This window comes from Xenopus laevis, chromosome 4S, assembly GCF_017654675.1.
Source record: "Xenopus laevis strain J_2021 chromosome 4S, Xenopus_laevis_v10.1, whole genome shotgun sequence".
Taxonomy (NCBI): Eukaryota; Metazoa; Chordata; class Amphibia; order Anura; family Pipidae; genus Xenopus; species Xenopus laevis.
Genome location: NC_054378.1, coordinates 3,363,313 through 3,391,274, shown reverse-complemented (window position 1 = coordinate 3,391,274; position 27,962 = coordinate 3,363,313). Strand labels below are relative to the sequence as shown.

The 27,962-nt window shown below is 39.3% G+C and overlaps 1 protein-coding gene across 1 annotated transcript; it reads right to left on the bottom strand.

Annotated features, from left to right (window-relative positions):
* Positions 1-2,538: 2,538 nt before the first annotated feature.
* Positions 2,539-16,490, bottom strand: slc22a6.S (solute carrier family 22 (organic anion transporter), member 6 S homeolog). The gene is given in 10 exon segments (NM_001094194.1): positions 2,539-3,140; positions 4,801-5,001; positions 6,780-6,888; positions 8,050-8,264; positions 8,731-8,849; positions 10,552-10,675; positions 12,121-12,289; positions 12,656-12,810; positions 14,711-14,814; positions 16,029-16,490. Coding segments are annotated over 10 exon segments (1,659 nt in total). The 5' UTR covers positions 16,404-16,490; the 3' UTR covers positions 2,539-3,052.
* Between the last annotated feature and the right edge of the window lie 11,472 nt (positions 16,491-27,962).

The following is a 27,962-nucleotide window of genomic DNA, read 5'->3' as shown; positions in this document are numbered from 1 at the left end:
TCAATTGTGTTTGTCTTTCCTTTGGATTAACATACAAAGCATGGGGATGGGGGAGTATTGGAGATAAATGGTATTATAATACACAAAAGCCTTATAAATGGTGAGTTCTGATGTCATCAGTTATAAATGGTGAGTAGTGAGGTCATTTCTGTCATAAGACTCACTATACTTATATGGTCATGAAACTGCTCGGTAACGTATAATATCATTATAATTTACAAGAGGGGGTACTTTATTCACTATATAAACGGTGACTAGTGATGATGTCATCAGTTATAAACGATGAGTAGTGATGATGTCATGAGTTATAAACGATGAGTAGTGATATCATCAGTTATAAACGATGAGTAGTGATGTCATCAGTTATAAACGATGAGTGGTGATGTCATCAGTTATAAACGATGAGTAGTGATGTCATTTTTGTCACATGACTCACTAAAACTTGTGTAATATAATAAATAAAGTCCCCATTGTTGCAAAATATAAGGGATATTAGAAGTAACCTTGGAGTTCCATGACCTGTATGAAAGCAATCAGCCTTCGTGACTTATAATATCCTTATATTTTATAATAGGGGGTACTTTATTTACTATATAGTAAGGCTCTCTGTTCTGTCTTACTTACATGGTACCACTATGGAAAAGGAATCTGAGGGCTGCACAGTGAAACTTGAGGATTTGCTTCTACTTATTTGATCAGTTATCCCTCTCAAATCTGTTTAGGGTAAAGTGGAGGGGGTATTTGCCCCGGGCTCTCAACCAAACTGGGACTCGTTTGGAGGTAAATACAAGCAGCGTTTTATACTAATTTAACAGCAATTGTCCACATATACAGCGGGATATTAAACCTTTAGCTGTAGATAAAATACAAATGCAACACGTAGCTGGTTCAGGGGATGCTGAGAGCTGTAGTTCAGCAAACAGATTGAGATTCCCAGGCTGGACATGATTTATGTTTTACTTCCACTCTCTCCCGCCCTCTCCCTTTTTTTACAGGAAATCTCTGCAGATAAGTCGACACTATTGCTGTTTCGCAGGGGCTACTAATTGTTTTTTCTGGCCGGGCAAATAAAACTTGTTGGTAGTGCTCACTGATGTGTGTGCTCAGAGTATCACTGTTTCTACACGGAAATGGAAAGCTTGGCTGCAATATTACACGGCTCTGCCTTTATGTGCAGGGTTTATTCTTCATTAAAGGGATACTGCCATGGGAAATCATGTTTTTTTCCAAAACGCATCAGTTAATAGCGCTGCTCCAGCAGAATTCTGCACTGAAATCCATTTCTCAAAAGAGCAAACAGATTTTTTTATATTTCATTTTGAAATCTGACATAGGGCTAGACATATTGTCAGTTTCCCAGCTGCCCCCAGTCATGTGACTTGTGCCTGCACTTTAGGATGGAACTACTTTCTGGCAGGCTGTTATCTCTCCTACTTAATGTGACTGAATCAGTCTCAGTGGGACCTGGATTTTACTATTGAGTGCTGTTCTTAGATCTACCAGGCAGCTGTTATCTTGTGTTAGGGAGCTGCTATCTGGTTACCTTCCCATTGTTCTGTTGTTAGACTGCTGGGGGGGGGGGGGTTGATATCAGTCCAACTTGCAGTACAGCAGTAAAGAGTGTTTGAAGTTTATCAGAGCACAAGTCACATGACTGGGGGCAGCTGGGAAACAGACAATATGTCTAGCCCCATGTCAGATTTCAAAATTGAATATAAAAAAATCTGTTTGCTCTTTTGAGAAACGGATTTCAGTGCTGAATTCTGATAGAGCAGCACTATTAACTGATGTGTTTTGGAAAAAAACATGTTTTCCCATGACAGTATCCCTTTAATGTTCCCTTACACAGGACTATTGCTATTTGAAAAAACATATATTGACACGAGGGTCAAGTAAATTTCCTGTTTTAATTAACTATGAGCATGGAAATGATATGAGGAATGGGCAAAACTTTTAGAGGCAGATTTATCAAAGGTCGAAGTGAAAATTCAAATTGAAAATCGAATTTGAGCCTATTTTTTGTGTACTTCGACTAGGGAATAGTCTAAATCTGATTCGAATTTGAAAAAAATGTGAATATCAAACTTTATCATGTACTGTCTCTTTAAAAATTCGACTTCAACCATTCGCCATCTAAAACCTGTCGAATTGCTGTTTTAGCCTATGGGCGACCTCCTAGAACCTATTTGGAGTCAATTGGTGGGGTCATTTGGACCATAGTAACCCGATGGCTGAGACAGCAAACTGGAGAGCTGCTGAATAAAAAGCTAAACAAGTCAAAAACCACAAATAATAAAAAATGAAAACCAATTGCAAATTGTCTCAGAATATCCCTCTCTACATCATACTAACAGTTAAACTAAAGGTGAACAACCCCAAGAACAGAATAAAGAGCCACTAAAGCCCAAACAGTAGCCAGGATTGAGAATCGGTGCAGGACATGGAGCTGAGGGTAAGTGTGCGGGTGAGAATACTTCCCGGCTTCAGTAATTCAGAGAGAAAACACACGGTGCGCCTAGTAATCGTATTTTATTTTTATTTATTGCTTATATTTCTGTTTAGGCCATGCCGAGGTTAAATATAATGGTTGGATTGAAACAGTGTCCCTGGTGGCAGTTTATTCTTAGCTGCCATTCTCAATAGGTTTCTAGAGCTTATCTATTATAATAATAATACTATCTATAGAAATTTTTATTTTTAAAGGTATGATGTCCAAACTACAGAAAGATCCCTTATCTGGGCATTCTGGATAACAGGTCCCATGCCTGTAATAATGTTTATTTCCTACCAGGTTGACGGGTTCGTTGCAGATATATATTTTATTAGTCTCTGCTATTAGTTCTCAGTATGAGGCCGATTTTCCCCACGTATCAATCAAGCTGCATTTTAATCCTGATGGCAAGTATCTCTTTACAGAACCGGGTAGTAGTATAAGTAATACTGCAACGCTGTGTAGCTCACAGAGGAATTCAGTATTAGAATGGAAGCTCCTGTGGTTCTCCCTGTTGTGCTTTGTGGCCTCCTACTTTGAGGAGACGCGGGGAATCCATTTTCAAACTTCAGTTTTCATATTGTACAACTCTGTTTCTTTCAGAGGAATCTTTGCGCTGACATTGACATCTTTTTGTTGCTTATCGGGACTAAATACAGAAGGGAAATAGAGTTAATTGCTGGAATTAAATGGGAACTTACCAAAATACAAAAAAAAAATACAATTCTGCATAATGGTATAAGTCCAAAGCAAATATAGATCAATTAGGATTCTAAGGGGCTGATTCACTATGGGTCGAATATCGAGGGTTAATTAACCCTCGATATTCGTCTAGGAACTAAAATCCTTCGACTTCGAATATCGAAGTCGAAGGATTTAGCGCAGATAGTACGATCGAACGATCGAAGGATTATTCCTTCGATCGAACGATTAAATCCTTCGAATCGAACGATTCAAAGGATTTTAATCCAACGATCGAAGGAATATCCTTCGATCAAAAAAAGTTAGCCAAGCCTATGTGGACCTTCCCCATAGGCTAACATTGACTTCGGTAGCTTTTAGATGGCGAACTAGGGGGTCAAAGTTTTTTTTAAAGAAACAGTACTTCGACTATCGAATGGTCGAATAGTCAAACGATTTTTAGTTCGAATCCTTTGATTCTAAGTCGTAGTCGTAGTCGACTAGTTACGAATGTAACTGAAAGCATATCTGTCTTTCCATTGCTATTTCTTGACTCTCCTCCAGCCAAGATGCCCATTCCCACAATACCTTATATATATATATATATATATATGTTCTATTATTTTCTGCAAAAAAAGTCTCCCCAGTCATGGCGGTCAGGTCATTCCTAGGGGTAAATTCACTAAGCGCCGAAGCGCCTAACGCTAGCGTGAATTCGGTAGCGTTGGGCATTTTCGTTACTTTGCAAATTCACCAACGGACGCTGGCGTAAATTCGCTAGTGTTACTTCGCACCCTTACGCCTGGCGAATTTGCGCAACAGACGTAACTACACAAATTTGCAATAGAGTAGATAGGGATTGCTTCAAAAAAAGTTCAAATTTTTTCTAAGTCCCAAAAAACGCTGGCGTTTTTTCTTTATTATGGGTGATAGGCTGAAAACGATCGAAAAAATTTTTGGAGCTCCCCTCCTACCCCCCTACATTTCCTAACTCATGGCAACCTAACTATACAGTGGGCACATGTGTAGGGCAAAATAAACATTTTATTTGATGTTTTAAAAGGGTTTCCCAGGCTTGTGTAGTTCTGCTACGAATACTTCCCTTGGAAATTGAATTGGGCGCCGTATGCAAATTAACCATCGCTAGCGTAACTTCGCTTCGCTTGGCGAATTAACGCTAGCGCAACTTCCCAACCTTGGATTTTAGTGAATTTGCGGAGCACTAGCGAAAATACGCCTGGTGAAGTGCGGCGAAGCGGACGCCAGCGCAACTACGAATCTTAGTGAATGTCCCACCTAGTCTTTCCTATTTTTAAACTGACATGCTCCATGGTGGGAATGACTCTAGACTACTTAGCCATGTTCTACTACCTTCCTTGGTTCCATTGGACACTGACAGTTGAGCTCATTTCTGACAATTGGAAGGGAAATGGTGGGAGAAGACTCAGGTCTGGACTGGCGCCCTGTTATTTCTCCATCCATTGTATATATATATATATCACTTCCAAAGCTAAGCTAAAAAATGTTGCAGTATAATTAAAGGCAGTTCCAATATCTCATTAAAACGATAGAGCATATAATAAGAAGCGTGTATTTTTTTTAAATTAAAAAAGAGAAATTCTTCTGACCTTTCCACCTCTTCTATAGTCTCCGGAAGAGGGACCCCAAGAGTCTCTGGCAAAAAACAGCCAGCAATTCCAGACAGTATGGGTAGACAGCCAAAGATAATGAGCGGGAGGGAGTGGTAGATGTCCCCAGTCATTTGAGCAAGAGGAGCAATAATTCCTCCAAGTCGAGCCATCATTGCACCCAGTCCCATGCCTGTCTGCCTGCAACAGTAATAAAGATAATGGGAAAACAGTCTAAGGCACAGATACAATATATAAATTACATAGTCTCCCCCATTCTGCAATCCTTAAGGATTCTAACATTTTCAGGGTGAACTTTTAAAAATGTATTTCACAGGAAGGTGACCATCATTCGAATAACATTCAACAGACAGAGCACATCGTTCACATTATAAGAAATACTAGTGATAGACATAACAATAGAGTACATTTTGTATTTGGAAAGCCAGAAGATGTATTTACATTCTATTGGACTATTCCGGAGAGCATTGGTTAAGTTCCTCTTCAAACAGGCAACTAAAGCCTAACGCACAAGGTAGACTAGGAATCATGCCCAGTGTTATTGTTCTAGTACAGTGATCCCAAACCAGTAGCTCATGAGTAACATGTTACTCTCCAACCCCTTGGATGTTGCTCCCAGTGGCCTCAAAGCGGGAGCTTGTTTTTCAATTCCTGGAGGCAACTATTGGTTGCATAATAACCAAAATGCCAAACAGAGCCTCCTGTAGGCTACCAGTCCACATAGGGGCCACCAAATAGCCAATCACAGCCCTGATTTGGCACCCCAGGAACTTTTTGCATGCCTGTGTTGCTCCCCAACTGTTTATTTTTTAATGGTTCTCACGGGTAAAAAAGGTTGGGGACCCTTGTTCTAGCACAAGGATCCCCAACCTTTTGAACCTGTGAGCAACATTCAGAAGTAAAAGGAGTTGGGGAGCAACACTAGCATGAAAATTGTTCCTGGGGTGCCAAAAACTGTGATTGGCCATTTAGTAGCCCCTATGTGGATTGTCAACCTACATTGTGGCTATGTTTGGCAGTGCACCTGGTTTTTATACAACTAAAACTTGCCTCCAAGCCAAAAATTCAAAAACAAGCACCTATTTTTGATACTTAGTTTTTATGCAATTAAAACTTTCTTCCAAGCCTGGAATTCAAAAATAAGCTCCTGTTTTGAGGCCACTGAGAGCAACATCCAAGGGGTAGGAGAGCAACATGTTACTCATGAGCTACTGGTTGGGGATCACTGCCCTAGACCATAAGCCAACTTTCCAGCCATCTCTTCTTGCTCATGCTCAACCTCTTTATTGTCATAGTCTCTTTTCTTTACATATACAGCCTTCTGTTCTTCCATCTATTTAGCCTCTTTGTTGCCATATAGAAATAGGGAATGGCCACGAAACAGGCCAAATGGTCGGGAGCAGTACGACCCACTGACACTTAGGACCACCAGGAGGTTTCATGGTATTTGTATCTCATAATAAATTCTTTAGGTCAATGAAATCATATTGAAGGAGTAATATTGTCAGTGTGTGTAATAAGTGACCTTATTTAGATCACAGAATTTTTAAAATCTTCCTGTAGTTTAGAATTTGTTTCTTTATGAAGCAGGTGAACTATTGAGTTTAGTGATGTACTAATTGAGTTTATTTAGTGCCCATGTTCCACAGTGGCTTCTACGGCTGTAAATATACAACATTTGTTGAGATTCAGATCTTTGGGTAAAATATATTCTCCAAACGAATGTAACTGTTGGATCAAGTTAGTTAGCCGTAGTGATGTGACAGAATTGCATGTCTATCTTTGCAATGTATCAGGTTTTGCATTCCCTCTGATAAGTAATAAGTAAAGGAATTGAGAGTTGGCCTTGTACTACACAGCAGGCCGTAGCCGTGACTCCCCGAGCAGCAATCGATTGTGGCTGAGAACATTCACTTACCACCTGTAACCTCAGGCTAATGAACAGAAAGCGTTTGTACCTGATCACTGTTGGGTACAACTCTCCTGTGTATAGGTACAGACAGTTGAATGAAGCAGCTAGACATCCTTTTCCAAAAACAGCCATTGCGGTCCGCACTGTTTGAAAGTCTAGGGAGGAAAAAAATTGTCTCTAATATAAAGAAATTGAAGAAGTATATGCACACGTATATAATGGGAATGAAGCTGGATCATTGGTTAATGTTTCATGGCAGAAGAAACACAGCACAAGCTCAAGTCCAAATAATAAAATAATATATATGCGCAGCAAAGCATTAGACTTACCGGCAACTTTGTGAGCTTATTTCTTGTAAAACTGACTCCGAATGGTTCTCTACATAAACGGCCATTTCTAAATATGAATTGGGGATGGTGTTGATTTTATCACCTTCATAGGACAGTCTCTTTTCCCCATTATTGATTTAAATTCAGGAATCTGATCCTGGCTTTGTGGTTCCAGTTACGTTTTTCTTCCATAAACGGTTTTGTACAGGTATGGGACCCGTTAACCCGGAAAACCGTCATCCAGAAAGCTCTGGATTACAGTAAGGTCGTCTCCCATGGTCTCCATTTAATCCAAATAATAAATTATAATAATTTTCAAAAATAATTTTCTTTTTCTCTTTAATAATAAAACAGTACCTTGTATTTGATCCAAACTAAGAAATAATTAATTTTTCCTGGAAATTAAATAGTAAGGCTATTGGGTTTATTTCATGTTTAAATGATTTCTAAATGATTATAAAGTAGACTTAAAGGGGAAGGAAAGTCGTCTTGCACTTGGGGTGCCAAATGTAAGGCATATATCATAGCGAGCACCACAGAACGCTCCTTTTTCCGCCTTCCTCTGTCTTCACGCGGCTGTGTAGAATGAAAAGCCGAACTTTAACTAAAAAGTCGCTATTTCGTTCTACTGCGCGTGCGTCTACCCCGGGAGCAATTTGAAGAAAGAAGACAGAAGCGGATTGCTCCGTGGTGCTCACTGGTATAACCTCGGGCCGGTGCAGTTTTCTGCTGATAGGAGCACCAACCTGGGGTTTCAGGTAAGTCAATACAATCACTTGGGCTGCCTAACATTTGGCACCCCCAAGTGCAAGAGGACTTTCCTTCTCCTTTAAGGTATGAAGATTCAAATTACAGAAAGATCCATTATCTGGAAAGCACCAGGTCCCGAGCATTCTGGATAACAGATCCCATACCTGTACCTAGTAGCCCAATATTTTTATTCAATATGTGTTGATTGAATTTGGTACTAAGTAACCATTTCCTTACCTTGAGGTACAGATATATTGACTAAGATGGCAATACCGGCCAGGATTAGTGTGATTGCTTGTGAGACACGTCTCCCAACATAAGTCGTGATAAAATAGGAGATAAATTTTGCCGGGATGTCAACAGTTCCAAAAATGATCTGGATTATATAGATACTGACTCCAAAACTCTGCAGGTCCAGTGCCAGCCCATAGTAGGCAAAGCTGGTTGAGAACCTAAAAGAAGCAATAAATGGGAAAGAAACAAGCATATTTATTGAAGGTCGGTATGAAACCACGACTAAACTCACAAACTCTAAACCACGATTGGCGTGAAATTTATTGAAAGTTATGATTATAAAAAGTACGAATAAAAAAAAAATCCCTGAACTATGTGCTAAAAGATATCTCAAAAATTTGAGTTTTTCGGGCAATTCCTAGCAAAAAGAAAATCAGAAAACTTCTAAAAGTCCGAATTGATTTCAAATTGGTCCAATAAGATCAAAGCAGCTCCCATTCAATAGGACGTTGACAACTTTAACCTGGTGAAGTTTTTTTTATTAGGGGTTTGTGTTGTTTTTAGACTTGATAAATTTTGAATTTTTTTTAGAGCTTTTTAAAAATGAGAACACCGTGAAAATTTTGAGGTTCCTGGAAAAAAAATTGAAATTCGATTGTTAGTAAATGGAGAGTGTGAACCTACCAAGTACATGAAATACAAAAGGATATTCGTCGAACTACAGGGGTTCGAACCAAGTCCAACGCAGAATAAGTAGAGTTATGGGAAGCGTTGATTTCTCTCTGCATGCTCGACTTCAGGATCTGGATAGGAAAAAACATCAACATAGTTGATTTACTGCTGGTAAAAATATCAAAAATATTTTATTATTAATTGTCAACACATCATTGAAATACAGTTTTTCAGGTCTGTGATTAATAAATACATCAGTTTTCAAATCAACAGTTTTATTTCAACGGGAAATGATCTAATGCAATTAAACTTGGCTAAGGAGGAGAAGGTGGATCAGAGCAGGTCACAATAGGGTTTAGGGTTACAAGATTGAAATGAGGAGGCTGATGTGTAGGGGCAAACTATAACTATTATTAAAATTCACATTATTATCCAATGGGTGACAAAGTGAGATTAGCTCATATTTTATTATCAAATTATACCTTAATGTAGGGATCCCCAACCCTTTTCACCCGTGAGCAACATTCAGGTGTAAAAAGAGTTGGGGAGCAACACAAGCATGAAACAAGTTCCTGGGGTGCCAAATAAGGGCTGTGATTGGCTATTTGGTAGCCCCTATGTGGACTGGAAGCCTACAGGAGGCTCTGTTTGGCAGGACACCTGGTTTTTATGCAACCAAAACTTGCCTCCAAGCCTGGAATTCAAAAATAAGCTCATGCTTTAAGGCCACTGGGCGCAACATCCAAGGGGTTGGAGAGCAACATGTTGCTCATGAGCTACTGGTTGGGGATCACTGCCTTAATGAGTTGAGTAAAAAATAGAAAACCCTAGAGCAGGTGATTGTATCCATGAACCTTACTGGCTGGGACCAACCTCTGACATATGCCAAGAATTACAGGCTTTAGTCAAGATTTCTAAAATAACCACTGGTTTCTAGGGACAAGCCTGGGACGTGAGCCTCCAAATCTGGCTGCTTGTTAAAGGGACCGTCCAGGTGCAATTTCAAAACGTTTACTGATCATTACAATTTAGGTAACAACCTTTACCCGGATATTTTTGAACTGTGTTCCTCTTGGATTTCCTTTCAACCCTGTTGACTTAAATGTCACTATGATTATTGGTCTGAAGTGTTGCTTGACCATTATAATAGGCTTTAACTCCATCTCTCACAATCACATTGTGTCAACAACCAACACATGGGAGTTCTCCAAGGCCTTGGAGATTTAGAGATTAGACATTTTTTAATCTTTCAAAAAAAAAATTTCAAAAGTTTGTAGACCCGTTCAAAAGAATGACTAGACTATAAATTCAGTGTCTTCAAATTTTAATTTAATTCAATTGGCTTTTTTTATAAATAAGATAACATTTAAGTCTTGTGAAATTTCAAATTTATTCAAATTAGAAAAAAATGTGACAATTTCACAAATTTGAATGAGGCCCTTTAGTTACTAGTAAAGACAGTTATGAGCAGTATGGATATTTCCTGGCTCTGTTGGGTTGGGAAGATCTATCGGTGATGAAGATACATTCCCCTGAGCTTTGGAGAAGCATACATTTGCTTATGTCCTGGTATATAATGACTTCTTTATCTTCCATGTGATGAAGCAAACAAAGTTGCCTATAATTCAATATATTCTCATTTAGCCTATATGCATAGCCAACACTCAGACCCATGCACCCTATTTGATTGACATACAAGAATGGAGTCTGTAGCAGAACTTGTCCCAAAATCCCTTGTGTGTGCTTTGAGAATTGTGGCAGAACATTTACAGCAATGACAGTGATTGACTGTCAAACCAACACACACAATAGTCTATATAAATCAATATATACCTCCACTGTGAGCTTTTCGCCTGCCTCTTTCTTTCCATTAATCTGAGCAACTTTCTTCAGGGCTTTACAGGCAACTTCAGGTTTTCCAGAAAGAACAAGCCAACGGCCAGATTCTGGGATCCACCTATTGCAAAGATGGCGGAAGGACTGGTTAATTATAACTGCATTGCCTTTTAAAGAGTTGGAAATAGTGACAAAAAACAGGTACAGAGCTCATAGGCCAGAAGTGCCCATACTTTACTAATGCGAGGTCTACTTATAGTCATGATTTCCCATTATGATCTACATCCATAAAAGCATTGTTAGTCTTAAGATCTACTGATCACCAGCTAAAGGTCTACTGGTAAATCCCGATCTACCTTTTGGGCGCCCCTGTCATAGGTAGGGTTTCCACCCTGGCCGGTAAAAATTATGGTTGATCCCAATGTTGTTAATAGGGAAAAAAGATAAATATATAGGAAGGCCGGTATTTTTTTCTAGAAAAGGTGGCAACCCTAGTCATAGGCCATTGGATTCTAGGATAGAGCTTTGTATTCATGAGGGGCAGGCAGGTTTAATCACATGGGTATCCCTTTGGGTCACCCTCTAGCATGTGCATTATTCAAGGTACTACAGAGCCCTGTTCCTTACACTCATTCAGGACAGGTATTCAGTAGAGGGCTGATGTACAGTGGGTTTTTAATCGGGTACAAGATGCAGAATGCAGACTGCAAAGGCCATCAGCAGGTAAGTGCATGTACCCTACCCTAGAACCATCATTTTGCCCTCTTAGTGCTCTGTCAATTATGCCTGGATTAATGGTAAGGGACCCTTAGTAACCCTTACATGGGAATATATATCTATAATATATATATATATAAATTATATAGAATACAAAGCAGATTGAGACACTCACAGGAACTTTATTCAAAAACAAAAAATCTTTATTGGGCTCAACATTTTGATCCCCCACAGGGACCTTCGCCAGGAGAATACAGCAGTATTTTCCTGACGAAGGTCCCTGTGAGGAATCGAAACGTTGAGCGCAATAAAGATTTTTTGTTTTTGAATAAAGTTCCTGTTAGTGCCGCAATCCAATAAAATCTGCTTTATATTCTATATATCTAGAGAGAGAGAGAGAGAGAGAGAGAGAGAGAGAGAGAGAGAGAGAGAGAGAGAGAGAGAGAGAGAGGGGTCTTTTTGCATCAAAAAATCAATATATTGTGTTGCATGTAAAACTGTAAAACCGACATTTCGGTCCCTATTGGTGAAAATATATACAGTAGTAAACCCTTAAATAACCACCTCCCACATAGTGTGAACATGTGCAATTTAACTCTCGTATTGCTGGAAATCATCCAGCTTAAATATTGGTGCCTCTATTTGGACACAATAAGAAAGTGCCATTCGGCCAAATAAATATCTTATGGATGCCCTAAGGCATATTAAAAAGTGCTAGTGAATGTGTTAAAATCATTAGAATATATCTATATCTATATATATATATATATCTATATATATATATATATATATATATATATATATATATATATATATATATAAAGAGTAGAAGACTAAAACATATCTTACCATGAATACAAAAAGTAGAAGAAGAAAGGAATTGAAGCTGCCAGTTGGAGCCATTGCCAGTCTCTAATTATGAACGCTAGTCCCACCAAGACCAGCTGTCCCATGGTGTAACAGTACCCAGTGGCAGTACTAGTGAAAGCTCGGTTACCTGTGGGGATCCACTCTACAGCTAGAAAGAAATATAATGTGCATTCATTTATATAGCCATATTTCATAATATTTCAGCAACACAAATTCATCCACCCACTTCCCATAGTCTTTGCTATGTTTTCTTATAACCCATCCTCCAAAATTAAGTCAATTATATTATTGTGCATTTTCCTCCACCCAACTAAATGGCGGCAGGGAAATTGCCTGTGAGTCTATTACCACCAGTCTGGCTTAGTTGAGGATAATGGGAGTTGTAGTCTGAAAGACGGGACCACCCAAGACTCCATTTGGACTTGTACTTCCTTCTTACATTTTATCCTGTATTGAGAATGTCCATATTTTATGAGCTGCTGCTGCCCGAGACCCATTTGAGGAGACCACTTACTCAAAGAGTAGGAGTTCAGCACAATTCCAGAGAACGCTACTCCTGTCAGGAAGCGGAAGATACAATACCAGATGTAATTTGGAGAGAAGGCTGCACAAATCCCAGTCACAAACATCTGTAGGTTTGACCAAATATTCAGTGGCCTACGTCCAAACCTTCGGAGGAATTCAAATATTAATTTATTGTGAGACCAGAGTTCAATTCCTTGTATATATATATATATAATACACAAAAGCCTTGAATATCTTGTAAATTATATCCTTATAAACGGTGAGTTCTGATGTCATCAATTATAGACGGTGAGTTCTGATGTCATTTCTGTCACATGACTCACTGAAATTTGTGTATTATAATAAATAAAGTACCCCCTGTTGCAAAATATGAGGATATTAGAAGTTACCTCGGCCTTCGGCCTCGTGTTTTTATATGGTCATGAAACTCCTCGGTAACTTATAATATCCTTATATTTTACAAGAGGGGGTACTTTATTCACTATATATACTTTATATATATAGTGCCTGATGCACACATTGCAAATTAAAATTCACAATTGGTTCAATATTTGACCAAACTGTTTTTGGATGATTTAGGGGCCAATTCACCAAGCTCGAGTGAAGGATTCGAAGTAAAAAAAACTTTGAATTTCCAGTAGTTTTTTGTGCTCCTCGACTATCGAATTGGCGTAAATTGGAGTAGAATGATTCGAATAGATCGAGCGCAAAAACGTTGCGACTATTCGCCATTCGATAGTCGAAGTACTGTCTCTTTTAAAAATACTTCGACTGCCTACTTCGCCACCTAAAACCTACCGAATTGCTTTAAAAGCCTATGGGAAAGTCCCATAGGCTTGTTTTCCAAGTTTTTGGTCGAATAAAAAGGCATTCGATCCTTCGAGCGAATATTCGATCGAGCGCCTATTCGCCTGGCGAATATTCGCCAATTCGACTATTCGCCAGCTCGTAAATTCGCCCGAATTTGATTCTATTCGATTCTATTCCCCAGTCGAATTTCGAGGGATTTAACCCCTCGAAATTCGACCCTTGATGAATTTGCCCCCAGAAACGTATGCCTAGATTCATTTCCTGTCCAACAGGTTTCTCTAAGCACCAATATAACTTGCGATTTGCAATTAATATGAATTAAATAAAGGCAGAGTGACTACAATATGAATTTAATCGTAGTAAAATATATTTAATTGGGTATGCAATATGATAAGCTACAGATTTATACACTTTCAAATGATTGATCTTCTTGTGTGGCATAAGTCACCCATGTAGCAAAGGTTGTCAAGCAGACAAAGTGCAGAAAAACAGTGTTTTAGTGATGAGCGAATTTTTGCCATAATTTTTGGGGTCATAATTTGACATGTGAGCACAGAGTAGAGATAATATTGATTGCAATTAAGCTACTTCTGGTCTGGTCTAAACCGTCTTGCTAATGCTAGTGTACTGTTGTAGTTCTAGAGGTGGGCAATAGTTGTACCACCTTATTAGCCTTCAGGGTATCACTGTTGATGAAAAACTGAAACTAAAATGCAATCAACCAGTTGACCATCTATAGCCTGTAGCAGGGGTCCCCAACGTTTTTTTACCCATGAGCCACATTCAAATGTAAAAAGAGTTGGGGAGCAACACCGGCATGAAAAAAATCCCTTGGGGTGCCAAATAAGTAATTGGTTATTTCTTAGCCCCTATGTGGACTGACAGCCTACAGGAGGCTCTACTTGGCACTATTCTTCATGTTTATACAATTAAGACTTTCTTCCAAGCCTGGAATTCAAAAATAAGCACCTGCTTTGAGGACACTGAGAGCAACATTCAAGGGGTTGGAGAGCAACTGGTTGGGGATCACTGGCCTATAGAAGAGAGAGAGATCTAGCTTTAATTTGAGAATTAAAATGGTCTAATGACTGTTGGAGAACTTCTATTGAGGTTTTGGAAAAAATGTATTTGACTTGAATAGCCCAGACAAGTTGCCTCATAATTCTCATCTTTGCATTCGAAAATTCTCATAATGTGACAAATGAAATGCTTTCTTTTATAAGGTAAAACGTACTTATCTGATAGTCCACCAAACAAAATGGAACCAACCAGCACCCCTGCCATGTAAATGGACTGAGCCACCTGTCTCATTCTGCGGTGATTGCAGACCAGGTCCCACTGCAAAAAAGGGTTATATTAGTTAGTAATATCATTAATATTATGAACAGATCAATTTTCATATAAGGTAAATATATAAGGGTTGTGCACATACTAAGAACTAAATATGTAAATGTATTCCTTGTTGGCATTCTCTGAATGTTGTTTTTATTAAACAATTTGGTTTGCATACATATTCTTTGTAAATATCCTTTATACTGTGCATATGAGTGGAAGCTGCAGTAATAATACTGCCAGCCAGAGTGTAGACCAGGGGTTACCAACCTTTTTTACCCTTGAGCCACATTCAAATGTAAAAAGAGTTGGGGAGCAACACAAGCATGAAAAAAGTCCCTTAGGGTGCCAAATAAGGGCTGTGATTGGCTATTTGGTAGCCCCTATGTGGATTGGCAGCCTACAGGAGGCTCTGCTTGGCAGTATAATTAGTTTTCATGCAATTAAAACTTGCTTACAAGCCTGGAATTCAAAAATTGCACCTGGTTTGAGGACACTGAGAGCAACATCCAAGGGGTTGAAGAGCAACATGTTGCTCAAGAGCTACTGGTTGGGGATCACTGGTGTAGACTATAACATTTATACTGTATAGGGAGATAATATTAATAATGGACATTTCAGAGAAGGGTTGGTTATGCCCATGCCTTATACATGCTATAGGTTAGTAGCAAGCAGGGATGATATATATGTATATGATATTTAGGGGCCGATTCATCAAGGGTCGAATATCGAGGGTTAATTAAACCTCGATATTTGACTAGGAACTAAAATCCTTCGACTTCGAATATCGAAGTCGAAGGATTTAGCGCAGATAGTACGATCGAACGATCGAAGGATTGAAATCCAACGATCGAAAGAATATCCTTCGATCAAAAAAAGTTAGCCAAGCCTATGGGGACCTTCCCCATAGGCTAACATTGACTTCGGTAGCTTTTAGATGCCGAACTAGGGGGTCGAAGTTTTTTTTAAAGAGACAGTACTTCAACTATCGAATGATCGAATAGTCGAACGATTTTTACTTCGAACCCTTCGATTCGAAGTCGAAGTCGTAGTCGAAGGTTGAAGTAGCCCATTCGATGGTCGAAGTAGCCCAAAAAAACCTTCGAAATTCGAAGTTTTTTTACTTCGAATCCTTCACTCGAAGTTAGTGAATCGGCCCCTTAGAAAGCAAACAGAGAAATGGAGGACAAGAAATTGAAACAAGTGGGAAAGTTTCTTACCTGGGTTATAATAGTAGAAGCAAACTCACTATGATCATAGACCCAACCATCTAAACAAGGTTCTGTCTCCAAGTCATCATAACTCTGGGTAAGGTTGTTCTCAAGCAGTTCATATTGAGGTGTGGTATATCTGAGACACTTTGAAAATTCTCCTGTAGGTGTCATGGGAAGTAAGGCCCGAAGCCATGGTCCCGTGAAGTTAGTCTCCTCATATGTCCCATTGATGCGACAGTGGTGGCTCGGGGTGGCAGCCGTGAAGTTCTGCATGAGATTGTGACTGGCCAACATGAACACAGGAAGGGAAAGAAGAACCACATGAATTACTTGGTAACGTCCCATCCCTCCTAAAGACTCAAGGATCTCCTGAAAAGCCATAACTATCAACGATTCAACACGAATTATAGCGTACGTTCTACTATTACACTTTGCTACACCATTTAGTCCCTTTTAAGAGTGAAATTCTGAGGTTTGAAATGTAACATTATGAAACATATGTAAGTATCGCTGTCATAAAAATTTATCAGTAGCGGAAATCTTGTTAAAGTGTAACTAGACAACTGAAGTATTAACTTCGAAATGTTCTGCAAATGAGAACAAAGGCGCAAGGTTTGGTGATGATTAAAGAGCGAGAAGCGTTAATTAGAAAACAAGCAAGTAACCCTTGGCCTCATTCATGGCAAAGTCATAAAAAAGATGATGAGTCTGAGTTTTGCAAATGTGTTATAGTAGGCTCAGTGTATAGGTAAATTTGCCTTAAAATTAAATATATTGGGTAGCGTTATTGTTAAAGGGATACTGGCATGGGAAAAAATTTTTTTTTCAAAATGAATCAGTTAATAGTGCTGCTCCAGCAGAATTCTGCACTGAAATCCATTTCTCAAAAGAGCAAACAGATTTTTTATATTCAATTTTGAAATCTGACATGGGGCTAGACATTTTGTCAATTTCCCAGCTGCCCCTGGTCATGTGACTTGTGCCTGCACTTTAGGAGAGAAATGCTTTTTTGGCAGGCTGCTGTTTTTCCTTCTCAATGTAACTGAATGTGTCTCAGTGGGACCTGGATTTTACTATTGAGTGTTGTTCTTAGATCTACCAGGCAGCTGTTATCTTGTGTTAGGGAGCTGTTATCTGGTTACCTTCCCATTGTTCTTTTGTTTGGCTGCTGGGGGAAAAAGGGAGGGGGTAGATATCACTCCAACTTGCAGTACAGCAGTAAAGAGTGATTGAAGTTTATCAGAGCACAAGTCACATGACTTGGGGCAGCTGGGAAATTGACAATATGTCTAGCCCCATGTCAGATTTCAAAATTGAATATAAAAAAACCTGTTTGCTCTTTTGAGAAATGGATTTCAGTGCAGAATTCTGCTGGAGCAGCACTATTAACTGATTCATTTTGAAAATTTTTTTTTTTCCCATGACAGTATCCCTTTAAAGATTCTGCAAATGCTCTTTTTTCCTTTATTTTTTTTTCATTCCTGAATCACTTTCTGTTCTGTTCACTGGTCCATCTGGAATTTAACGTGCAATATGATTGATGGGGGTCGCTGACCCTAACGACTAGACATTAGCCTGACAGACTGGAAAATTGAATAGGATAGGGCACGAATAGACGTAAAGTCACAAAAAATAATAACTATAGGAATCTAGCGGTAAAATCAATCTGCTTTCTCGTTGACAGGGTCAGTAAAGGCATTTAAACATTTGGGCAGAATGGAAAGAGGGAGAAAATTCACGAAGCACAAAAGTAAGAATTATTAAGACAAGTTTCCATGTTACTTTAATATTTGTTGAGTCAATAAATCACTGAAAGTTATTTTTTAGGTGAACCTATTCTAGAACTGATGGCCAGTCACAGCATTTTGGTGAAACCCTGGTATTGGTGTATATATATATATATATATATTAATTTCACCAAAAGGAATTATAATTATTTTATATTTATTTGACATTCCTAACAGTCCTATATTTTTCAGGTTGCCATTTTACTAAATCTAGATTAGTTAACATAGGTGGACAGTGATTATTGTGCTTGAGGAGGATATTTAAAGATATTTTCCACCGAGATTCCTGTACCAGGGTAATTTCCAGAACTCATAGCAGGATAAATACATGTAAACTACCCTTTTTTTATATTTTGCAGGATAATTGCAGCCCCAGTTTCATATAAAATATACTAGAGATAGATAGCAAATAAAAGGGAAAGTTGTGTTCACCACTCAACAACTTTGAGCCATTAGGCAGGGATTTAATGAGGGTGTAGCCACAAAATACTTACAGACAAAGACAAGTTCCTCTGCAAAAATCCAGGTAGCATGAGATCCATCTCCAAGTAAAGCAATAGCTCAAGTTTTGATGAATTAAAAAGACTTTATTAGGACATGCATAAGCCTAACGCATTTTGTGCCTGTATGGGCACTTACTCATAGGCTTCCTCTGCACTTACAATATCAACATAATCAGATGATAGTGAGTTTAGGACTGGACAGATATGGGATGACATTGATGTAGTTGGCCAGCTTGAATGTATTGCAATATAAGGACAACAATTGTATGCAAAAAAAGTCTTGATGTTCTAAATATATTGATATGGGTAAGTGCAAAGGCCCTCTTGTCTTTGTCTGCATTTCATACACCCCAGAATACATGGCTTGATAAATACAGTGCCAATCCAGTATATACGATGCCCCCAGAAGACATGTAGTATAGGTAATGTATTTGTTTCATTTATAATAACACCATAATACCTGGCTGTATAAATGCAATTGGAGATTAGAAGTCAGCACTCACCCATAGGGTATATTGGACGCAGGTGCAAGTCTAAGGTGGCCACTTCCACCCGTTCTGTGAACACAATGTCGATAAGCAGACAGCACCACACTTGAGGTAAATTCTTAAAAGGCCTTTATTCCAAAAGGGCTTATTTCAGAATGAACAAATAGCAGCGACGTTTCAGGCGTACAATCGTCTTTTATCAAGCTACTAGATACACATTGGTGCAAACATTTTATACCATTTAACATACTGCCATCTAGTGGCTCATCATAAATGCAATGCCATCCCCATTCTGTTTGCTGTAGGAAAATTGATTGATTTTGGGAGGCTTCATTAAAATCCAACCATGGCTGTTGACAAGAGATAATAATGTCCATGTTAGAATGTTACTCAGGCACCAAGTGGTTGGTGTTTTAAGTCAGATTGCCACGATTAAGAGTAAGGGAACACAGTATTTGTTTTCCCATGCATTTTCACCATATGGGAGGTTGAAACTCTTGAAATCACCCTTAAAAGGACCCTGTCATTGGAAAACATGTTTTTTTCAAAACGCATCAGTTTATAGTGCTACTCCAGCAGAATTCTGCACTGAAATCCATTTCTCAAAAGAGCAAACAAATTTTTTTATATTCAATTTTGAAATCTGACATGGGGCTAGACATTTTGTCAATTTCCCAGCTGCCCCTGGTCATGTGACTTGTGCCTGCACTTTAGGAGAGAAATGCTTTCTGGCAGGCTGCTGTTTTTCCTTCTCAATGTAACTGAATGTGTCTCAGTGGGACATGGGTTTTTACTATTGAGTGCTGTTCTTAGATCTACCAGGCAGCTGTTATCTTGTGTTAGGGAGCTGCTATCTGGTTACCTTCCCATTGTTTTTTTGTTTGGCTGCTGGGGGGGGGGGGAGGGAGGGGGGTGATATCACTCTAACTTGCAGTACAGCAGTAAAGAGTGATTGAAGTTTATCAGAGCACAAGCACAAGCCACATGACTTGGGGCAGCTGGGAAATTGACAATATGTCTAGCCCCATGTCAGATTTCAAAATTGAATATAAAAAAATCTGTTTACTCTTTTAAGAAATGGATTTCAGTGCAGAAATCTGCTGGGGCAGTACTATTAACTGATTCATTTTGAATTATTTTTTTCCCATGACAGTATCCCTTTAAAGATTCTGCAAATGCTCTTTTTTCCTTTATTTTTTTTTTTCATTCCTGAATCACTGTTTGCTTGAGAAATGGATTTCAATGCAGAATTTTGCTGGAGCAGCACTATTAACTGATTCATTTTGAATTTTTTTTTCCCATAACTGATTAATTTTGAATTTTTTTTTTCCATTTTTTTCCCATTTTGAATTTTTTTTCCCTTTAATCACTTTGAATGGGAATCACCTTCAAGCACCTGGTGCTGTGAAGTGAAAATTTCCCCATGTGCCACTATAAAATAAATATACTATATAGAAAAGGTAATCTTCCACTTAAGAGTAGTTAAGAGTAGTCTAAAGGACTGACATCGGTAGCTTTAATCTGCCTGTGTATGGCCACCTTTATAGAACAGAAGATACTTCCCTTCAGTAGATCTAGGTAGCGGTCCATTATATAGATGTTTCAAGGTAAGTGGACTCTTGCTATGTATTATGAGTAAGAAGAGCATCAGCAGCTGTACCTTACATACAAATATCATGACTTCTCCCCTCTTTAACTGTCTACTGCTCTTACAGATGTTCGTGAAAAGTGCACAGAAATGGACATAACTGGCCTTTAGCATGCAACATAGTGTTTTTTTCTCCCAGAATTCCACCATCCATGTGTGTGTGTGTGTGTGTGTGTGTGTGTCTGTGTGTGTGTGTGTGTGTGTGTGTGTATGTGTGTGTATGTGTGTGTGTGTGGGGACACTAAATACAAGCTCACTTGTGGCTTGATACAAACGTTGACCTTATCTTGAATGAACATGGGCTAAAAAAATCACAAGATACTTTGCCCATTAATAAATCATATTTGCTACTTACTCTCCAATAATTATATGAGGAATCATTCATGAAATCTGAGGCAGTGTGCAAAGTTCATAACATCCCTGGCCTAATTAAAAGGGAGCAGTTTGTGGGCTAGAGGTGGATCTCAGAGTGAGGATTTGGGTAGGTTGTGGTGCATCGGAGTCGGAGTGCATCGGACATTTTGAGGGCCTTAAAAATAACTTGTTGTAGGGCCCAGTAATATCTAATTATGACACTGAGTGGGACGTCAAAATAATTGTTCAGTGTGCAAAAATGACTAGTACTCTTTTGTAGCAATGCAAAGTTCTTGTACAGCATGAAAGTGATATCCAACTTGCAGACCTCCAGCTGCTGCTGACGGACAACCCCCAGAATGCCACTAAGAGCCAAATGCAGCTGATGCTCCTACATTGAGTGCAAGACAAACTGACGGTTTTGGGCCAAAATTCGTTTTTTTTAAACCGCTGCTCAGTTATAATGTGATGGCTGCCAACACCAGCTTGTACATTGCCCAGTAATTATAAATATTTCACACTTGTTCTGAGATGGCAAAACAGGATAAAACAACAAAAGTGTTTAAAGGCAATGCCTCTAATTACTAACTGAGTGGCCAATCATTACACGGCTTTAGAACACCCAAGTTCCTTCGTCTGCGACACATTCCCCGGACTTGTGGAAATTTCCCAACATATAGGGGGTTGGTTATCAAAATCCGAATTTATCTGATTTTTTTTTTTAAAATAAAAGAAATCTTACCAAACTTTTCTTTAATTATTTATTGATTTTTACATGCAAGTTACAATCAGGTGTATTTTAAACCATATAGAAGTCATAATGTAACAGGTACAGAATGGCAGTTCCGCTCCGTAAACATAGTCAATCAGATACATATTCACATTATTTACAAATATCCTGATATTGTATGAAGCAACCCTTCTCTGAACGACCATATATTCCAAACTTCTTCAAATTTGCTTATTTGATTGTTTCATTAATGTTGTGAGTTTCTCCATCTCCATCGTCCACCAGAGTTTGTTCCGTATCTCTTGTATTGTTCGTGGGTTTCCTTTCCATTTTCTTGCACCATGTGGTTAGACATATTTGTATAAATAGTTTATGTTCATTTGATGAAAACTCCCATTTTTTCGAGTTTTTGGCATTCTGATTTTAAAAAATAACCCCCATAATATTCACTAATGCAACAGGGATTAAGGGGACACAGGCTTCCTTTTTTAATACACCCTAAAAAATAGGGATGCACTGAATCCAGGATTCGATTCAGGATTCGGCCTTTTTCAGTAGGATTCTTATTCCGCCGAATCCTTCTGCCTGGCCGAACCGAATTTGCATATGCAAATTAGGGGCTGGGAGTGAAATTGCGTGTCTTTTTGTCAGAAAACAAGGAAGTAAAAAAAATTTCCGCTTCCCACCCCTAATTTGCATATGCAAATTAGGGTTCGGATTTGGTTCGGTATTTGGCCGAATCTTTCGCGAAGGATTCGGGGGTTCGGCCGAATCCAAAAAAGTGTATTCGGTGCATCCCTACTAAAAATGTAGCAATGAGTTTCCCTCCCTAAGAAATACCAAGATATGTGAAGGGAAAACCCCACACTAGGGGGTTATTTAGTAAACTCCAAATGCAAAAATCACAAAAAATTTGTGATTTTTTTTTTTTATAAAATCGGACTTTTAAAAAAATCATGAATTTTTCGGAATTTATTAAATCCCGAGGATGGAAAAATCCAAATCTGAAAATCCGGCATCTCAGACCTGTCGAGGTTCATATAAGTCAATGGGAGTAGTCCCAATGATTTTTTGATGTGTGATGGGTTTTGTGCAAAACCCTGAAGTTTTCGGGTGAAAAATCCAAAAAATTCATGAAAATCAAGAAATTGGATGAAAAATCCTAAAATTTTTTGAAAATCGGAGAAAACATCCAACAAAATCACAAAAATTTGATTTTTTTTCCCACAAAGCTAATTTTCGGGAAAATGTTATAATAAATAAGTGTAAAAAACCTGAGTGGGTTTGACTGGAGTCTGTAGCAGAAAATATTGAGATAAATTTGGACTTTGATAAATAACCCCTAGGACACCAAGGTGCATGTTAGGGTTGTCACCATTGTTCTGGTTAAACTCCGGACTGGGGGTGGGACTATGATGTTGAGGGGGCGGGGCCATGATGTCACAGGCGGATCATCGGGGGCGGGGCTATGATGTGATGGTCGGCGATTGGCTGATCGCCCCGTCAATCACAGGGAATCCTGCCCGGTTTTCCAAATTTGGAAAACCGCAGTTTTGACCCGAGCAAAAAAAAAAACCGGGCTGTCCGGGTCAAAACCAGACAGGTGGCAACCCTAGTTCACGTGCGTCCTGGATTGTGTATTCTAGTTTGTGATGCACTCAACCCTGGTGGTTAACAACTGAATTTGTGGGATTTCATTGAAACAGACGAGAGCACATTATAAGCAAAAATATATTTTACATGAAGTCTTTCCTAGATAGGACCAGTTTTAGGGATAATGGCACCTAATTTGGCCTTGGGTCCTTTGGGGAACTAATTAGATAAAGATGCAATGATTGCACAACAATTGTATGCAGACCCATAATCCATCTATAATAGTTTCCTCCCATGGAATTCCGGCATTGTCACAGCTTCTTACTTTCCAATAATGTTTCTTGTGTATTTGCCATTGTTCCCGATTGTGGAAGCGATGCCGGGAGATGCCATAAACCAGTAGCAGCGGTGTAGACTGAACGTTCTGGAAGTCGAAAGTGGGGTTTGCTAAACAGAGGGGTAACTGACTGAATACTGTGAGATGCTGATAAAAAGAAAACATGAAAGTATAATAATCCTCTGCTAGAGACCTAGGGGTATATTTATCAAAGAGTGAAGTTAATAGTGAAGCTCCGCCACTAGAGTGAAATTCCGCCACTCTCCATTCATTTCTATGGGATTTTTATAGGCGTATTTATCAAAGGCTGAACTTTCACTTTCACCCATTGATAAATACGCCTTTCAAAATCCCATAGAAATGAATGGAGAGCTGCGGAATTTCACTCTAGTGGCGGAACTTCACTCTTTGATAAATTTATCCCACAGACTGTTAGGGGCCGATTCACTAACTTCAAGTGAAGGATTCGAAGTAAAAAAACTTTGAATTTCGAAGTTTTTTTTGGGCTACTTCGACCATCGAATGGGCTACTTCGACCTTCGACTATGACTACGACTTCGAATCGAACTATTCGAAGTAAAAATCGTTTGACTATTCGACCATTCGATAGTCGAAGTACTGTCTCTTTAAAAAAAAACTTCGACCCCCTAGTTCGCCATCTAAAAGCTACCGAAGTCAATGTTAGCCTATGGGGAAGGTCCCCATAGGCTTGGCTAACTTTTTTTTGATCGAAGGATATTCCTTCGATCGTTGGATTAATAGGATTTTATCGTTCGATCGAACTATTTGCGCTAAATCCTTCGACTTCGATATTCGAAGTCGAAGGATTTTAATTCCTAGTCGAATATCGAGGGTTAATTAACCCTCGATATTCGACCCATAGTGAATCGGCCCCTAAATGTCATGAAGCTGGAGGAACTTATAAAGAAGATAACCCAGCATTTCCAAGAAACTCCGGGGCGGTGAATTCCTTGAACTGCCGAGTGCGACTGCCAGATTTCCCATGGTACAGCCAAGGCATAAAGCAATATCTGCCCAAGTAGTAAGAAAACAAGGGGCTCAAAGGTCCACCGATCACAACTGATAGAACTCAATCGTTTCTGTGATTAAAGATGAAAGTTTCAGGGTTCAGTAGATGGTGCACTTTCTGCAACCCCCCCCCCCTGTTGTTACGCCCCTTTATCCCAAAACCCAAACGTAACCCTTTCATCCATTAATAATAACACACATACATAGGAAGAGCTTCCAATGACGAACCACTTTTAATTGATGCTAATTAATGTATTTTTTATATTTGACAGCACAAACATCTGTGAATATTTCTCACAGAGGGAGAGAGAGTAGATTTTTTCTTTAGTAGAGAGTCCATGAGTTATTACATCCCACCCAAGCTCATTATATTCTTTCCTTACATGTCTCCATTTATTTAATCGCATATGATTTGAGAGAACCACACTGCACCCCTAGAGCTCATACTCAGAATGCAGTATATTAGGGTGGTTTATCTTTAAGTTAATTTTTAGCATACTATAGAATGGACAACTTTTCAATTGGTCCTAATTATTTTTCTTTATAGTTGTTTTAAATACAGGTATGGGATCTATTATTCTGAAACCCATTATCCAGAAAGCTCCAGATTACGGAAAGGCTGTCTCCCATAAACTCCACTATAATCAAATATCCCAATTTTTTAAAAATGATTTCCTTTTTCTGTGTAATAATAAAACAGTCGCTTGTACTTGATCCCAACTAAGATATAATTAATCCTTATTGGAAGCAAAACCAGACTATTGGCTTTATTTCATGTTTATATGATTTTCTAGTAGACTTAGGGGCCGATTCACTAAGTTCGAGTGAAGGATTCAAAGTAAAAAAAGTCGAATTTCGAAGTGTTTTTTGGGCTACTTTGACCATCGAATGGGCTACTACGACCTTCGACTACGACTTCGAATCAAAGGATTCAAACTAAAAATCGTTCGACCATTCGATAGTCGAAGTACTGTCTCTTTAAGAAAAAACTTTGACCCCCTAGTTCGCCACCTAAAAGCTACCAAACTCAATGTTAGCCTATGGGGAAGGCCCTCATAGGCTTTCCTAAGTTTTTTTGATCGAAGGATATTCCTTCGATCGTTGGATTAAAATCCTTCGAATCGTTCGATTCGAAAGGATTTTATCGTTCAATCGAAGGAATAATCCTTCGATCATTCATTCGCACTATTTGCGTTAAAATCCTTCGACTTCGATATTCGAAGTCGAAGGATTTTAATTCCCAGTCGAATATCGAGGGTTAATTAACCCTCGATATTCGACCCTTTGTGAATCGGCCCCTACATGTATGAAGATCCAAATTACGGAAAGATCTGTTATCTGGAAAACCCCAGATCCTGAGCATTCTGAATAACAGGTCCCATACCTGTACTTGCCTTCTTCTTCTGACTCTTTCCAGCTTTCAAGTGGGGGTCACTGACCCCATAAAAAAGCAAATAATTTTTCAGGCTACAAATTGTTATTGTTACTTTTTATTACTCATCCTTCTATTCAGACCTCTCCTATTCATATTCCAGTCTCTTATTTAAATCAATGCATGGTTGCTAGGGGAATTTGAAGAAATAATAATAGCTCAAAATAATAAGTAGTGATGGGCAAATTTATTTGGCAGGCACGAATTCGTAGTTTGCCCGTTTTGCCGCCGGCGAATACATTCGTGACTTTGCAGTGAGAATTCAGTAGTGAAAATTAGTTGGAATCACGATTTCGACGCTGGCGTCAAAGTTTTTTCGACGCTGGCAATGGTTCTGGCTAATTGTCAAAATCGCTGTTTCGCTGATTTCACTGGGAAACTCGTGAAATTCATGGTGAAGCAAAACAGGACAAATTGCCCATCACTAATAAAAAGCTAATTAACTCAAAAACCACAAATAATAAAAAAATGGAATCCAACTGCAGGTTGTTTGAGAATATCAATGCCTACATCATATTAAGAGTGACAACCCGTTTAATAATATTATATTATATTACTATAGTGTTATATTAATAATATTACAGTCAATAGTATCATGCTAATAAATGTATGGCTGGTTAAAATCACTATGGGAATCTTCTAAAAACAGGGGTTTATTTTATTTTCTTCTACTTTGGAATCAGATATTCTGTTATAAATAAGAACACACAAATCATTTCCTAATTCTGCTTAACCTTCCTCTTGTTTTGTCATTAAATAACTAAGATGGGAATGGAAAAAGCTCCGAGAGGGAACTGAGTGAGAAAAGGAGAGAGAGAGTTGAGGCAAGAGAGTTGGAGCAGAATGAAGAAATAAAGAACAAGGAGTCCGGCCAAGAAACACACATGAGCAGGCTGAAATCCAAGCTTTTAATGTATTTACACAGACAGGAGCAATGAAATTGGATTGTTAATTGCTGTGCAACCCAACTACTTACACAGAAACCCAGAGCCTCTCACATCTTCAAATAAACATACGCCAGAGCCACATACCTCCCATGTCTTTATAAAACACATACACCAGAGTCACATATACCAGAGTCACATATAGCAGAATAACACCTAGGGGCAGATTTATCAAAGGTCGAGGTGAATTTTCGAATGAAACATCAGACTGGGGTGTGTGGCTCAGGGCCGGAACTAGGGGCAGGGGCGCTCCGCCAATAAGGTGAGTTGATCCACTCGCCTCTGGCAATAGCGCCCCCCCTGGTTGCCAGGGGCGGCAAAAATGTTGCTCCTGGCAACTAAGAGCCGAATTTTAAACCATCTGCACAAGTAACGTGGACCCCCCGCTGACCCCCATCTGCCGCTGAAGGTGAGTGCCGTGGGGAGGCGGGGGCGGCAAAAACGAAGGCCTCCTCGGGTGGCAAATTGGGTAGGATCGCCCCTGACTGGGGGTCGGCAGAGTAGGCACGTGCCAATGGCGCAAAACGGGGGGGGCAGGCACACACCTTCTCTGTTGCCTACCCATGTCCAGTCCCCTCTCTCCCCGACTGCCGCTGCTATTTTTCAGTGTAATTCCGGTTCTGCACATGCGCCAACCATTTTGGGGTTGCAATTGAGATTGCCTAGGGCACCTGACCGGCCTGGCCTGGCTCTGGTGTGGCTGCAAACTCAGGGACCCCCCATCCAACTGGGGTGTAAAGCAGCCACCTCAAGGGCCCCCCATCCGTTGGAAGCCCCCACCCATTGCAAGCCCCCTACCTGTTGCAAGCCCCCCAAATTCAACCTGGTTATCCTCCTGTGCACAATTGCCCACCTGCATATGTTTTAGCTTTTCCTTGTCGTGATCAGGAGTGGGGAGGGCCTGGGTCCCCCCGACTATTTTATCCCAATGTCCCAGCAGCCTAGTCTGACCCTACATTCATGTCTATGATTAGCACTTGTCATATCAAACCAACAAGTGTCACAAAGCTGATTCCAATATGGAGACTCCATGTCCTACGACCTGACACTCACACACGCTCCTATAGTCAAGTAATTAATCGTGGGCTTCAGTGA